The sequence below is a fragment of the Panthera leo genome, chromosome B4, assembly GCF_018350215.1.
Source record: "Panthera leo isolate Ple1 chromosome B4, P.leo_Ple1_pat1.1, whole genome shotgun sequence".
In the NCBI taxonomy this organism is placed as follows: domain Eukaryota; kingdom Metazoa; phylum Chordata; class Mammalia; order Carnivora; family Felidae; genus Panthera; species Panthera leo.
Window position 1 is genome coordinate 95573459 of NC_056685.1, and position 14712 is coordinate 95588170.

At 34.7% G+C, this 14712-nt stretch overlaps 1 protein-coding gene across 1 annotated transcript in view; it reads right to left on the bottom strand.

Moving 5' to 3' along the window:
* Window positions 1-392: 392 nt before the first annotated feature.
* ZFC3H1 (zinc finger C3H1-type containing) overlaps window positions 393-14712 on the bottom strand; it is a 53532-nt gene continuing 39212 nt past the window's right edge. The window contains exons 23-35 of the mRNA XM_042947175.1: window positions 13622-13810; window positions 12740-12977; window positions 10340-10445; window positions 10054-10252; window positions 9203-9297; window positions 5477-5587; window positions 5090-5194; window positions 4790-4955; window positions 3608-3708; window positions 1884-1985; window positions 1204-1243; window positions 900-962; window positions 393-770 (exon numbers count right to left, since the gene is read on the bottom strand). Coding sequence (XP_042803109.1) covers window positions 633-770; window positions 900-962; window positions 1204-1243; window positions 1884-1985; window positions 3608-3708; window positions 4790-4955; window positions 5090-5194; window positions 5477-5587; window positions 9203-9297; window positions 10054-10252; window positions 10340-10445; window positions 12740-12977; window positions 13622-13810 — 1653 coding nt within the window. The 3' untranslated portion in view covers window positions 393-632. The remainder of the gene's footprint in view (window positions 771-899; window positions 963-1203; window positions 1244-1883; window positions 1986-3607; window positions 3709-4789; window positions 4956-5089; window positions 5195-5476; window positions 5588-9202; window positions 9298-10053; window positions 10253-10339; window positions 10446-12739; window positions 12978-13621; window positions 13811-14712) is intronic.

Consider the following 14712-nt stretch of genomic DNA (forward strand, 5'->3'; position numbering starts at 1 on the left):
CTTTAATCTTCAAGTTAAACAGTCTCGGCAAGGAGTCCAGAACGTAGAAAGGGCAATAAACAACCCTGTTAGAGCATTCAAGTGCAACTAGCAGACTTGTGGCCATGGCAGTTACACTTTCCTTAAGATGGACTGCTTAAGTTTTAAATCCTGAAATGAAGAATCTCAAAGGTTTAAAAGAAGAAGAACTAAAAGGGACTGCCTGGTTTTTACTGTAAACACAGCCCTGGAAATTAAATCCCAACAAGAATCTCTCAGGCATCAGAGTGTGTCAAGTGAATCAGGAATAGCACAACGTAAAGAAAAGGGGGAAAGTAAAAAATAAAAACAAAACAAAGCAAAATTAAAATAAATGTCAGTCACTTTGAGGAACTATACTTACGTACATGATGTTATGAGAATCTGGCAGGGCCTAGAAGTAGGCCAAACAGGAAGTTCATTTATCCAACCGAAGAGGGTCATGTTCATTGCTTCCGGTTTTGAGGATAGGATATTGTAGGGGACTTGATATGATCAGTAAAATGCTTGTCTGCCTTACGCAGACCTTAGCCAGGGATCAGCCTAATCTTGAAGGATCATTCAAATAATTTTGGCAATTATTATAAGGACTTAGAACTGACTGCACCCAGTGTTCAGTGATTCTTGCTTTCTGTTTTGTAACTGTTTAAATTTAAGAGCTCATTTAGGCTGACTCCAATCTCTTGGCACTTGGAAACTAGTTTTCTCAGGTTATCAGTTTTACCTCCTTCTGATGCTTCAAACAAGAGTTGCTGTAAAAGACAGGGAAGCACAGAAGTAAGACTTAGCTAGATTTTGAGCATCACCACATCAATGGATATGGCACATGCAGAAAATTTATAGGAAAACTTCAAGATGAAATAAAAGGTAAAAAGCATTACATCTTTCCACAGTGATGCACAAAGAGGTAACTTCTGTAAGGCTCTCTGATATAAACGGTGGACCTATAAGATAGATATACACACAATTCCATCAGGAAACATGATGAAAAACACCTTTATAACCCTAATTATTTGACTGGGACCTCACGAAATACAAAACGGTTACACTGGGTTTTCAAGTTTCCAAACATTTAGAGTTCTTAGGATGGTAACATCTATGCATTAATCCTTTTAAACTGAGAAGTCAACAAAAGGGGCAGAACAGCTTAAAAACAAAGTGACCCATCTGATAATCATAGCTTACCTCTCTTTGTCCCTTTAGAACAATCTCAGCAGCAATGGCTCTAAGAAAAAACAAAGGAATATAGAAAAGGGAAAAGAAAAATTTATATATCTTTGAACGAAATGAGATACTACCACTGGCAGAATACTGACTGTGGGAATCTGAGTACAAAACTTCCTGAAAGTAACAGGCTAAACTTCCAAGGAGGGTAACCTATAGTGAAAAGAAAAATTCAACAATTTTTATCAACTTTACAAGAATTAAGCAGACCAGTGTTTTGAACATAAATAACGTTCATGAAAAATACTCATAATTACTAGTAAAAACACCTGGCACTCTTAATAGCTTAAAAAAAAAAAGACATCAGACTATAAAAGGAGGGAGGGAAACCCACACATTTAAAAAAAGATGGTCTTAAAATGTGTATAACAGATTTGCTTGATAACACTACTGTTACCTAAATGTTCTGCCGCAAAAAAAAATTCAAATTCTACCCATTTTTGCTTTTAAAAGCAATTGTTAATGAGCACTCCCTTACTCTTGGTAGAAAACCTCAGCAAGTGACAAAAACAAATCTAAATTAGAGTAGAGATCTGTCCAGGAAAAAAAAACATAGATGTCATTTCAGATTTACCTGTCTGGAGCAAACCTTACAAATAAAAGCAATAGCTATAAAAACATGTACATGATTGCTGCATTACATTTTCCAGGTGGCCAGGCATGTTGGAATATTATATGTAAACATCTTGGCTTGAAGTTTCAGAATCTGAACATTGCTTTCTTCCCATTCATGTTGAAGTAGCCTGCAAAGTACATTCAGGAAAATGAACAAGGCACTGTAAGTGTAGAGAACCCCCAATGTGCTCTATGAGCAGAATGTTTGATGAGGTACAATTTTTGATCAGTTAAATTCCCTCAAGGCTATTCAGCACGTGATTCTAGAATACCTCTTACAAAAATCACCCCGGGACAGGAATAAGCAAGCTAGCAAGATACCCAGTCAAGACCCATGCCATGTTCAATAAAGTAGAATAAGGTCCATGTACTCCTACACTAAAGCACTCCCTCCAAGCACCCCCTCCCCCAAAATTTTTATAATAATGACTAGATATATTAATGCAATTTCCTTGTATTTTTCTTTCTTTATTAAACAGAGTAGACGTAAATATGAATGTTTCTTGGGCTAAAATGTAAGTACAGTGACTAATTATTAAGTTCTCTACTCTGAAAAAAAAAAAAAAAGACAAGAATGATCACAAGGAAGTAACTATCAAAATACAGAAGTGGAGCTTTACCAACAAAACCAACAATTAAACTACCTTTCCTATAATGCCTATAATTCTATCATAACAGAAACTAGTCAAAATACTACATTTTATATTTTTCAAATGTTTTACCAAAGGTGATGCCTTATAATAGAAATTTCTGTATTAGCTTCCAAAGACTAGAATGTTTACTAAGAATTTTTATTATGAAACACTACTTTTGTTGCACCCTCAGACCTTCAAATTTTTTTCAACCTCATACCATTTTCCCACACACGGGCTAAGTGGAATGTAAATATTTTAACACATGAGGAAATATTTGATAAATTTAGGTACCTTATGATCCACAAAACAAACTTAGAAACATAAGACACAATACAATGCAGTGGGAATGACTGCACAAGTACAAGCCAAGGCATTAGCACGTAGGGTACCATTTTGAATTAAAAAGCACAATTCTTGACAGTGAAAATAAGTTTACTCTGTTGGAATAGAGAAACTACAAAGAGATGCTCAGAAATCTCCAGTTCAATATATGAAATCCGTACATAAGTGTTTCTCAAATGTGATTTGAGGGCTCAAGCTCAGGAATCTGTATTTTTAAGAATGCTCCACACCCAATGTGGGGCTTGAGCTCATGACCCTGAGATCAAGAGTCACAGACTCTACCAACTGAGCCAGCCAGGCACCCCCAGGGATCTGTATTTTACACAAACATCCCAGGAGATTCTGATGCATGTTAATACTTCAGAGCAACTGACATATATGAAAACAAGTCATAATAACCAAAATATATACAGTTGGCTGCTATCTTTGTAATAACACTTTACAAACCTCTTAAGTAATATTTCTTTGCTATGTAAAACATGATTATTGCTTATTATGCACGTGCTAAGGACAGATGGTATGTGCTTAGGGACATAAATGAACTTTACTTGAATTATATGCCCCTTAAAACCTGCAGTTTTCTGAAGTTATCAGATTTTTATACTGACTTTTATATGAAGCTGTATATTGCTTAACTCTGAAATTAAAGTAGTATATATCAACGAGAAAATAGTAAAGGACAGACTACTTTTAGTCACGTTTTCAAGAATAATTTTATATGAAGAGCTATATAATATTGAGCTGAGATTGAAAAGAATTTTATTTTTTCTTACCTCAGTGCAAGTCCAGAATTAGTTGGCATAATTGAGCAAAACCGTTCCAAGGTTTTGGAATGCTGAGTCTTTGGAACACAGCTCAAATAAAAGAAAATAACCTGGAAAGGTTGACGGGGGGAAAATAAATGCAACAAAATGTGAAATCCAATTACTTAAATGTTTTAATGAGAAAACCAAAATGGTCTTTAAGACATGAATGTATAAATTATAATAATGTATGATGCTGTGAGTTACAGTTCCTACCATTAATTATATTAGTGACTTTCCAAATATGAATTAGGAAATATGATCTAGTGATGATAGCCATGGACTGAGAACACTGACAAGAAGCCAGGAGTCCGGGTTTTCATTCCTGAGTCTACCTTTACTTGCTGTATAGCTGGGCAAGTCATAGGACTAATAATACCTGCCACATCTTGCTCATGGAATGCCCGTGTGTAAATGACTTAATGTCCACAAAGTGGTTTGAGATCCTGGGATAAAGAATGGCATAGAAGTACAAAGCATAATAATTGGTTATCCCGATTAGCAACAAACCATCCCACCAAAAAATAGAATACATATTATGTTTTAGTCTACATGGAGCTTTAATAGGAAATTTTAGCCTACACTGTACTGAATAAAAGGGGTCTCTGAAAAGAAACTAAAACAAACCTTTGCTTCCTTTCTTATAAGGAAATAACCTTATAAATAGATCATTAGTTCTATTCTACTATTAAAATTCTAAACAACATCTAATTTCAGCTTTCTTATGCCCTATGTATAGCTATATTCACTTAACACAGTATTAACCAAAAAAAAGTAGCTCCACTGTACATTATGGAATTTTTCATTCAGTGAATTTCCAACTAATCAAGCAAAACATTAGATATTATTATAATTACATTTTTTGATCTTTCTTCTTTAATATGTATTAAACCTTAACATTTCTTCAATTTTGCTTCAATGTTAATTTTTCTTAAATATAAGAATCAAAATACACATTTATCTTAACTGAACCTTAAAGGGCTCTGTTCCTAGATTTAAGAGATAAGCAGGAAACACGGTCAAGAATAACATTAAATGCTAGGAAAGTGGTCCTACAAAGCTCTCTTGATAAAAAACAGGAGTTTTACTGTCATTTTTCCAAGTCCCCTTCTTTTGTACAAGTATCTAAAGATAAAAGTTTTAAGTTCTTACCCTATTATGAAATTCATAGTTGGACCAGTAATCAGCACTGCTAAAAGGAATGGGGTATCGGGCAGGGACTGTAACCAAACATCTATTCACTAAATCAGTAAAAAATTTGAATTCTTGGACTTTGTTTCTGGATCCAGCAGCTCTATTATTGGCAAAGACAAGATAACTGCCAAAAGAAAAATATTATAATTTAGAATAATTAAGGCAGCGAGTCTCTCACTCAGAAAACTGATCACCCCTTTCCCCCCACCATATCCCCTTATTCCAAATCCCATTCTTATTAAGAGGAACTAAACTTACTCCATCCAAATCTTCTGCACTATATCAGATCTCATGGCCACCCCTAATGCTGCCTCATATGCCTCCACTGTCTCTTTAATACTTGATTGAAGAGGATGACAAAGGCTGTTTTAAAAATGAAGGAAAACAATGTATGTCTACAGCTCACTTCGATTAGTAAAGGAATGACAATATATATTTAAGCATCACAGATATAGAATGGAATTCTTCTTTTGATGTTTCTTCTTTAATAATGTATAAACCTTTAATAATGTATAAAGTATGTCCCTTCAATTTTGCTTCAATGACTTTAGCATCAAGTTAACTTTAACACAAGGTAATTTGGTAATAAATAACAAATGCAAGCCTAATATGCAACATTTCTCTCCATGTTAGATAATGTCTCACCAGTAAATCAGCCACAAATAAGGAACCTGGTGGTTAAACAACTCATCATCAAAAGTCCCTTTACATAAACGGGCTGGAATGTCAAGTGGTCCTGGGATATTTAAAAGATACCTGGAAAAAAACAAACAAAAAAACACTGTTGGAAATTATGCCTATGCACACATGGATTACTAACACTTAAGAAAAACAGAAACAAAACAAAACAAAAAAGACCTCTGTTTCAACTTAAATGTCCTTGAAGTATACTTTATTTTCACATGTATACCATACTGCTTTGGTCCCATCTCTAGCATCACACAGTCTATTATTTTATACCTACACGAGTAACTCTTCAAAAATGAATTCATTCTATGCCCCAGCCCCAAATTAAATAAACCACCATAATCATCTAATCAAAAACAGAGAACAAATGAGATTACTATGTATCTAAAATTTCTCCACAAAATCTATACATTTTTAAAAAAAAAAAATTATTTAAGAGTTATAAAAGTTGATATCTGAAAATAATCTCTTCCTCACATATACACACATAGCCTTTTAGATATATCAAAGTGTATTCGGTAACATATCGGTCCATAAGGTACTTGTCAGAAGAGGTCCATAATCAAGTAAAACTGGGAAATACTGAAAATTATAGTACAGTCTTATAAAAAGCCACAATAGAGTGTTTAATAGCATATTAAAGATTCTATGAAGTCAATCAGTAAAGAAATCTATTTGACTCTCACTAATTTAGGTCTCTCCCCAATACATCTGAATTTTTGTGTACATTTACCAACATCTGTAGGGACAATGTTTTTAAAGGAAATACATTAATCTCAACAATGACAATCTAGTGTAACTAATCTTGGATTTAAAAAGTATTTCAAGAAAAAAAAATTATTGCAAGGAACTCAGTTTTAATGGATTAGAGAAACTGTATGGAGGCAGAGGGCAGGAGGAACCATAAGCAAGAGAAAAAAAACAGGACATTTAGGAGTCAGGTTATTATCCTGCTGATGACTTGGCCTTAACTAGCTGTATTACTGTCATTTAATCACTTGACTTCTAAGGATACTAGTTTTGTCAACTGAAAACTGAGGTAAGAGGAGATCTAATCTATTTAAGACTCCATCCCTAAGCTAACTTCAGTACACTGAATAAAATCCCCTGGTTAACTTCTGTGGCTATCTACTAATCTCCAAATTGATTTGAAACACATGAAAATTACCTTATCTAGTTCTTTTTATAGAAAGGGAAATGATAGAACCCAACTCCATGTAAATATTACAACACATACAAAATTCTTAGTATTCTGTTTCACAATTTCTACTCATGAAATAAAAAAAAAATATTTTGAACCTATTAAGAGCATCGACTTACCGTATTAAATAAATCTTGACTCTATTTATAAATTAAAAATTTTTTTTATCAACATCAATAAGAAGTATGACAATGCTAACAACTATCTCACCTACTGCCATTCTCCTAATAACTGACTCAAAAAAGATTTCCTAAATGAACAAAAAATGCACACTGTGTAAATAAGGTCTTCAGTATTGTCTAAACTAAGCACAAGATACCTTTTCCTTGTAACTCTTGGTGTATTATGAATTATGACTATTCCCATGAAACATTTCATAAGGCAAGGTGACTTAGTAAACAATAGAAGATTATTAGGAGGCAGCCCCTTTCCAAATTTTTATTGACAGTTATTCAGTCTCCTTCATTAAGCTGACATCAAGAAGATCTGAAGATCTTTGATTAGTTACCACAGCAGAAACTGGCAGCATCTTCTTTTAAGCTAAACCAATTACCTCCATGCCCAAGGGAAGATCAGAACGAGCAAGTCTGTAAAATGTTCAGCTTTAGATCTGTCCTGTGCCTAAGTTTGAGACATTAAAGCAATCTAACTTGACAGAGATGAAGTCAGCATGAGGAAGCTGAACAATCTCTAAGTTTCTTACAGATAGTTTACTTATTCTCCATTATTTTGTATTTTAAATTATTCTTTCGTAATTAACTGTAAGATATTAATCTAGATGTAATAGAGCAGAAAGAATTTCAGAAACAGTACTAAAGTCACTATGTCAATAAACTGGTTACCATAAGAGGACAGACATAAAGACTCAAGTCTAGGAAAAGAATAGTGGCCCCAACTTTTGCCAAATCTCAAGTAAAACTGATATTCTAAGGTAGATGGACCACTGAATTAACAAAATGTGGGTTACTTTTAGAAAATGTTTTCATATAACACTGCTACACTGTGGGATAAGCAGGGGAAGCACCTAAGAAAAGAAAAATATTTGCAAGCTTTTGACTTACATATTTAAAACCAAAACTTTATCTGCACTATTTTCTACAACAAAAATTTTTAGGAGATATTCAACTTAGGTCTTCCTTCTCTCAGTTCTTCCTAACATAAAATGATAGAGTATGTTATGATAAAATATTTTCTTTTTGATGCTGTTTGATTTGGGATCAGCAAACTTATTTTTGTAAATAAAGTTTTATTAGCATACAGCCATGCTCATTCATTTAGCTCATTCATTTATATATTGTCTATGGCTACTTTCTTCCTAAACAGCATAGGTAACAAGAAGTGATAGACCACACAGCTTGCAAGCCTATTTACTATCTAGCCCTTATGAAAAAAAGTTTGCGAGGCAGGTGGGTGGCTCAATCAGTTAAGCATCTGACTTTGGCTCAGGTCATGATCTTGTGGTTCATGAGTTCAAGCCCCGTATCAGGCTCTGTGCTGACAGCTCAGAGACTGGAGCCTGCTTCGGATTCTGTCTCCCTCTCTCTCTGCCCCTCCTCTGCTCAAGCTCTGTCTCTCTCTCTCTCTCCAAAATAAACATTTAAAAAAGAAGAAGAAGAAAGAAAGAAAAGAAAAGAAAAAAGTTTGGTGGAACACCTGAGCATACAACTCTTGGGTCAAAGGCTCAGGTCATGATCTCAAGGTTGTGGGTCAAGCCCTGTATTGGGCTCTACGCTGAGGGCTCCGAGCTGAGTGTGGAGCCTGCCTGGGATTCTCTCTCTCCATCTCTCTCTGCCCCTCCCCCATCTGTGCGTGCTCTCTCTCACTCCCTCTCTCTCAAAATAAATATTTATAAAAAAAACAACAACTTTGCTGACCCCTATAGGGATGGGGAGGAAGGGAAGAGAAGTCCACCCAGAAGTAATTCCTCAGGATTGGCTGTGGCCTCCTATTATTGTTAGAGTAAGAATTCACAACTAAGCAAGCAAAGGCAGTAAATATAGAGCTCTCTGGAAATTACTGAGAAAGTGGTTGAAAAAGATTGCCTGAAAGCTTCCCACTCAATATTTCAGAGGCTAGAGCAATTCTCTTTAGATTTTAAGAAAAAGTAAAAGGCATATTATTTACATCTACTTGAGCTCACCAAATAAATTAAAATTCATTTTTTCAGAAATCACTGAGATTGTCTCCGATAATTCACTGCTATAGTATTAAGTACTAAAATGAACAATAATAAATTAAAAGCAGGATGAGTCACCATGATGTTAATATAAGCCTTCCTTTGTTAGTGTCTCTACTCCAAGGAATGCGTATTACCTCTTTTCTCCATTTTTATTAAGTTCTACTGCCCTCATAATAGTTCAATAAGAATGTTCAAGTATTTTTTTACATCAGTCTAAAATATAATCAACCCACACAAAAAAATGTAGTTTTTCCACTAAACTATACTCTCTTTCTTCTATAAGTCAAGAGTTCTACAAACTTACCGAAACAGATCCAAGTTACTATATTTCTCAAACCCAGGTTTAAAGAAGGATGCAATAAATTTCCGCAAAGATGGAAGAAGATTATCTCCTTGATTCTATTTTTTAAAAAGAGAGGAAGGATATACATTAGACTTACAGTGTTTAATTATATCATTCAAAGGAGGAGGGCACCGGGGTGGCTCAGTTGGTCACGCGTCTGACTCCTGATTTAGGCTCAGGTCATGATCTCATGATTTTTGAGTTCGAGCCCCAAGTCGGCATGGAGCCTGCTTGGGATTCTCTGTCTCCTTTTCTCTCTGCACAGCCCACCCCCCACCCTGCCTTTGCCTCTCAAAAATAAACATATAAACATTTAAAAAATTCTTTTTTCAAGGGAGGAAAAAGCCCTTAAAAAAAAAAAACACTGATCAGATTAAGTTTCTTGAATAGGTGGAGGTAGAGAGAACTTCTACATTTTGATCTCCAATTAAAGTCAACTAACCATTAAACAGCTTAACACCCGATATACCATATCCACCAATTGTCTAATAAGCTTCTATTACATGTTTAGCCCTGTGTGAGGTGTGTTGGAAGCTCTAAATCTGGTTAAGACATGATTCTTGCCCTCAAAGAGTAGAGTATATAAAGCAGCTATCAACAAAATTACAAAGCACTATAATAAGGGCAATGGCAGAACTATCCACAGAATATTTATAGCAAAGACAGAAGGAACATATAACACAGTCTGCAAAGGGAAAAAGGACCAGGAAAAGCTCCTTGGAGAGGCTGATGCCTGAAACATATTAAAGGATGAATAAGAAAATGTGAAACACAAAAACATATTTAAGAATTTTGAGGCTTTTTTTTTTTACCTGTAGGATGAAGAATTTGCACATATGATAAAAAATCTCTGCATTCTGAGGATTTTTTTCAAATGCAGTAAGCCACACTGCTCTGGCTTTGTCGTGCTGATTTGTTTGCAAATATAAAGCAACAAGGGCTTCCAACAATTGGCAGTTCATGGGACACGTTTCCAATAAACATTTACAAAGCTCCACTGCAGCCTCATACCTTTAATAACAAAAAAACATGTCTAAACACATGAGAAAAAAAATCAACTTTTAACGCACAGTTAACTGCTTGTCGATTAAGTTTTACCTCTCTAGAAGCTGGTGCAGAGCAATCATGTTTGTGTAAAGTGGAACACAGACTTCTACTCTTTCCTCAACAGTATGGCTCTCATCTGTGCAAGCTTTCACAGCATCTATCCAAAAACATCACAATAACAGAAATCAAACATAAAATGAATTATCTGACTATGTTATTTAAATTCTGGGAGATTAATACAACATGGTGGCCTACCCTTTTGCTTGCCCATAATCTTATTCATCTTTACTCCAGAGGTATTTTTAGGTATCTCCAAACTCCCTAAAACTCAACCTCTTACCCTCACATTCTTGGTAAGAATAAAACCATTCAATATGAGCTCTCACACGTATCAAAGGTTTCACTTAAGTGTCTCTGCATTTACCTAAATTTCTTAAAACTGGTCTCAAAAAAAAAAATCATAGAATGAATTATCTTTTGGTTTTTCTTTGACCCAATTCAAGAGGCCTTGCTCTCTGTTATACAGCCATTTAATTGTCTTCCCCTAAACTAGATCCTTTCCTTATTCCTTCAAAACACGTTTCCCTTGTAAAGAGTCCTTTACTTGATCCTGCTGGGTCTTAGAGAATGGTTCACTGTTTTACTTTGCACAGCTGTTACCATTTCCTCCTTTGCTCAGTGGTAGTATGATTTCCAGATAGAGTGTCATTCTGAAACTGCACTTCTGACGTTCACTTACAAAAATCATCTAAACAAACCTAAAGGCCAATACTACACTTGCTTCATTCTCAATTGATAATGTTCTTCCTCTTCTTCTCAATTTTTTTCTTCCCTATGCTATCAAGAGTTTATTTACATGTCCTCTTGGTCTCATTCATTGACTCTTCTCCTTCACCCCTGTTGCTATAGTCTTAAGTTTCCATTTTCTCAGAGAAAATATTTCATAGCTTCAACTACTAAAAAATTTACCGCAAGAGCACATTAAAAACTGTGAAGCACTTTATAATATAGTAGCTCCTACATTAATAACTTTCAAATCATTTTTCTATCCATAATCATCCACTTAAGGTCCACTTCCTTATTTCCTTCTGCCAGTAAGTATTTCCACTTGAATGGCCAATTACCATTCACAAATACTACTCCTACTACCAAAATCAGTCTTCCCAAATTTACTTGTTTTCTATTAATACACTTTTTCCCCCAGCCTCAAAACCCTGAAATCATCTTTGACTATTTCTTCTCTATTTCCCTCACATCTGCATGTGAGAACTTCAAATGTCTCCAATAAACATTCCCTCTTTCCCAGGTTCTGTTTTTTGTGCTTCACTTATGGCCATCAACTTCTGGTTTTCCTACCTTTCAAATCATTCCTCTTCAGCACATTCTTCCTTTCTTCAAGAACCTTGACTGTCATCAAGTCTACCACTTACAAAGTTCATGAAAATCTGATATCATTCCACTTACCGAACTTAATTTCTACTGTTCTCTAGCATAAAACTCTTGCTTTGATAAGAACTCTCCCTTCTTCTAATCTCCCTTCAAATCCACTGCACCAATTTCTATCTACTTGTTGCTTTTTATTAACTTAGCTCCCTTAACAGGAATGTCCTGCTTTTCCTTCCTTTTCTTTGGTTTATTCACTAAATATTTACTAAGCACTTAGTATGCTGCAGACATTATAGGTCCTTGGGAAATACAGAACAAATAAGACCAGGGTCCCATCTTTGAGGAAGCCAACTATGTCACAACAGAATCAGCTTCACAGTCCAGTTCCAAGTCTTAATTCTTCTGCAAAGACTTCTTTCATCATGCCAACCTACAATAAGCTCTCTCCTTTGGGGTTATGACCTGCACAATATAATTCTATACATCACAAATCTCTGTCTCTTCTGAAGCACAGAATTTAGACTATATACCAATACAGTTACATGGTCTCATACATTTAATAACTGTATCAAATGGATAAATTTTATCTTGTGACTAGGCTACATACTTCCTATTAGAAGGGAATAAGCTTTGTCCTTAACTGTTGTCCATAGCTGATATACCATTTAGCATATGGTAGTACTCAAACTCATTGACTAATGAAGAAAACATTAGTTACTTGAAAAGAGATGATATAACCTTTTAACTATCACCTTGATGGATTGTTTTAAAAAAATTACCTGGTTCTCTTATTCAATCAACTCATTAAATCTACATAATATGTTTTATCTACATATTTAGCCACAATCAAAAAAAATATTTAAGGTAATATAGTTCCTGGCTTTCATAGATGCCAAATGTCCATCTTATGTGACTCAACCCTTAATCTTTTAAGCATTGATATACTACTAAAGTGTTAAACTACAGCTTGAAATATGTAGATACAAATTTGTTCCAATTAATTATGAAGAATCATAATAAGGGGTAAGTTGATGTTCTAAATAACTTATAAACATTTGCACTTACCTTCGAAAACTGCTAGCAACATGTCAGGATTAGTCTTTACATCTTGAACTGTTTGCCATGGCATTACAAATGATTCTGTGTTAACAATTCTTGAAGGATTGGCATTAGATGGATCATAAAATTTTGAAGGGAGAACGTTGAATTCAATAAGATGTATGTAGGCCAGCCATGCCAAGCATCGATCACTTGTTTTAAGGTATTCAGCTACTATTCCACCATTAGCTGATTTCAGTGCATTCTAGGTAAAATGAAAAAACAGCCTGTGTTTTTAGAAATAATGACTCCTATTCTTAGTAAGATTCAAATGTAAGGGCAAAGAAGAATACAAGGGTCGTATTTCTTTGGAGTGGTTCTTAAATATCTAAGTCAAAATTTGACAGCTGCCAATTTTTTTTTAATGAAAAAACTCTTTAGAAATGTCAATACAGATTAATATAATTTTTCCTCTGCTAAGATTTATAAGCTAATTACTGAAAAAAATTCAATTTATCTGTACATTTTTAGTGTCTCGACATTCAAAATCTAGTAAGACAAAAACAGTAAAACAACAAACAAAAAGACCCACCATACCCATACAGGAGATTTTCACTATGGACTAATTTTTTTTCCTTATTGTCTGAATACTGAAGTTTATTCTGGTGGGTACTTAACATACGTCTTCATTTAAACCTCATAAATAATCTTAAAAAGGCATTATCCCCACTAAGCAAATGAGGAAACAGTCATAAACTGACCCAACTCTACACAACTTACTGATAATAAGTGGCAAAACAAGGATTCAAATCTAAAGCCTGTGTGCTTATTAAACAGCTAATCTGTAATGTTTCAGACCTTTAAAAAATTCTCTATAAAATGTAATTAAATGCTATGATAAATGTTTACCTGTAAAACTGCAAGTGCACTCTGGCACCTTCCAGTAAATATGTGCAGCTGAACTCTAAACAAGAGAGCCTCTAAGAGCTGAAAGGACAGAATATCTGATGCTTCCCGCTTGGCTGCTCCCATCAGAAACTCCACCATTCTTTCACATACATAATCCTTTTCTTCAAAGGTGCTTTCTAGGTGCAGAAACTGCCCAAAGGGGTTTCATATAATTAATCCTGCTTCATAAAAATAAACTGTAAAGCTACAGATTTTCCACAGTTCATTAAATGTCATATTAAATCTTCAATTTCTGCAAAAAGGATCATTATAAATACGTGTAAACCCATCTTCCTGGGGCACCTGTCTGGCTCAGTCAGTACAGCAGGCAACGGGTGATCTCGGGGTTTTGAGTTCAAGCCCCATGTTAGGCAAAGAGCTTACTTAAAAAAAACAAAAACAAAAACAAAACCATCTTCCAGTACCATATCCTAGATTTCCCATTCTACAAGTTAGAAAGTAGAACCAAATGAAAACTAAAATCATACAGATGTACTCTTAGAATTACCACTGAAGAAAATTCATCTTTCCCTTCCTTGAATCAACAAAGTAATGGCAGCAAGACCATGACAAATTTACGAAATTTCAGGTTGCTGGTCAAGTACTATTTACATTGCTCAGGTTTGAGCACAAATTTTGTACATAAATATTGTACACAAATTCTGAGAACAGCATTCATATTAGATATATGTAGCAAAATAATTAAAAAGCCCTAAGAAATTAAAAGACCCCTTAAAGACCAAACAACTTTAAGGAAAAACTTCACACCCTATAAAATCTTATGGCAATCAATAGCATTAACTTTGGCACAAGGCTCCAGGTCAAAAATCAAGCATCTTTCACTGTCCAAACCTATTTGGTACCTGAGTTAGGAGAGAGAATGGCAAGTTCATTCATTAAGGGATAGCATGTTATCCAAATCTCTCTGTTCTGAATTTCAGTTAGCAAATAAATGACAGATCTGACAGTTAATACATTTATCTAAAAGTTTAGCTAAAACTTATGGTTGCTGAGTTCAGCTGATAAAAGTTCAGATATTAATAAATATGCAT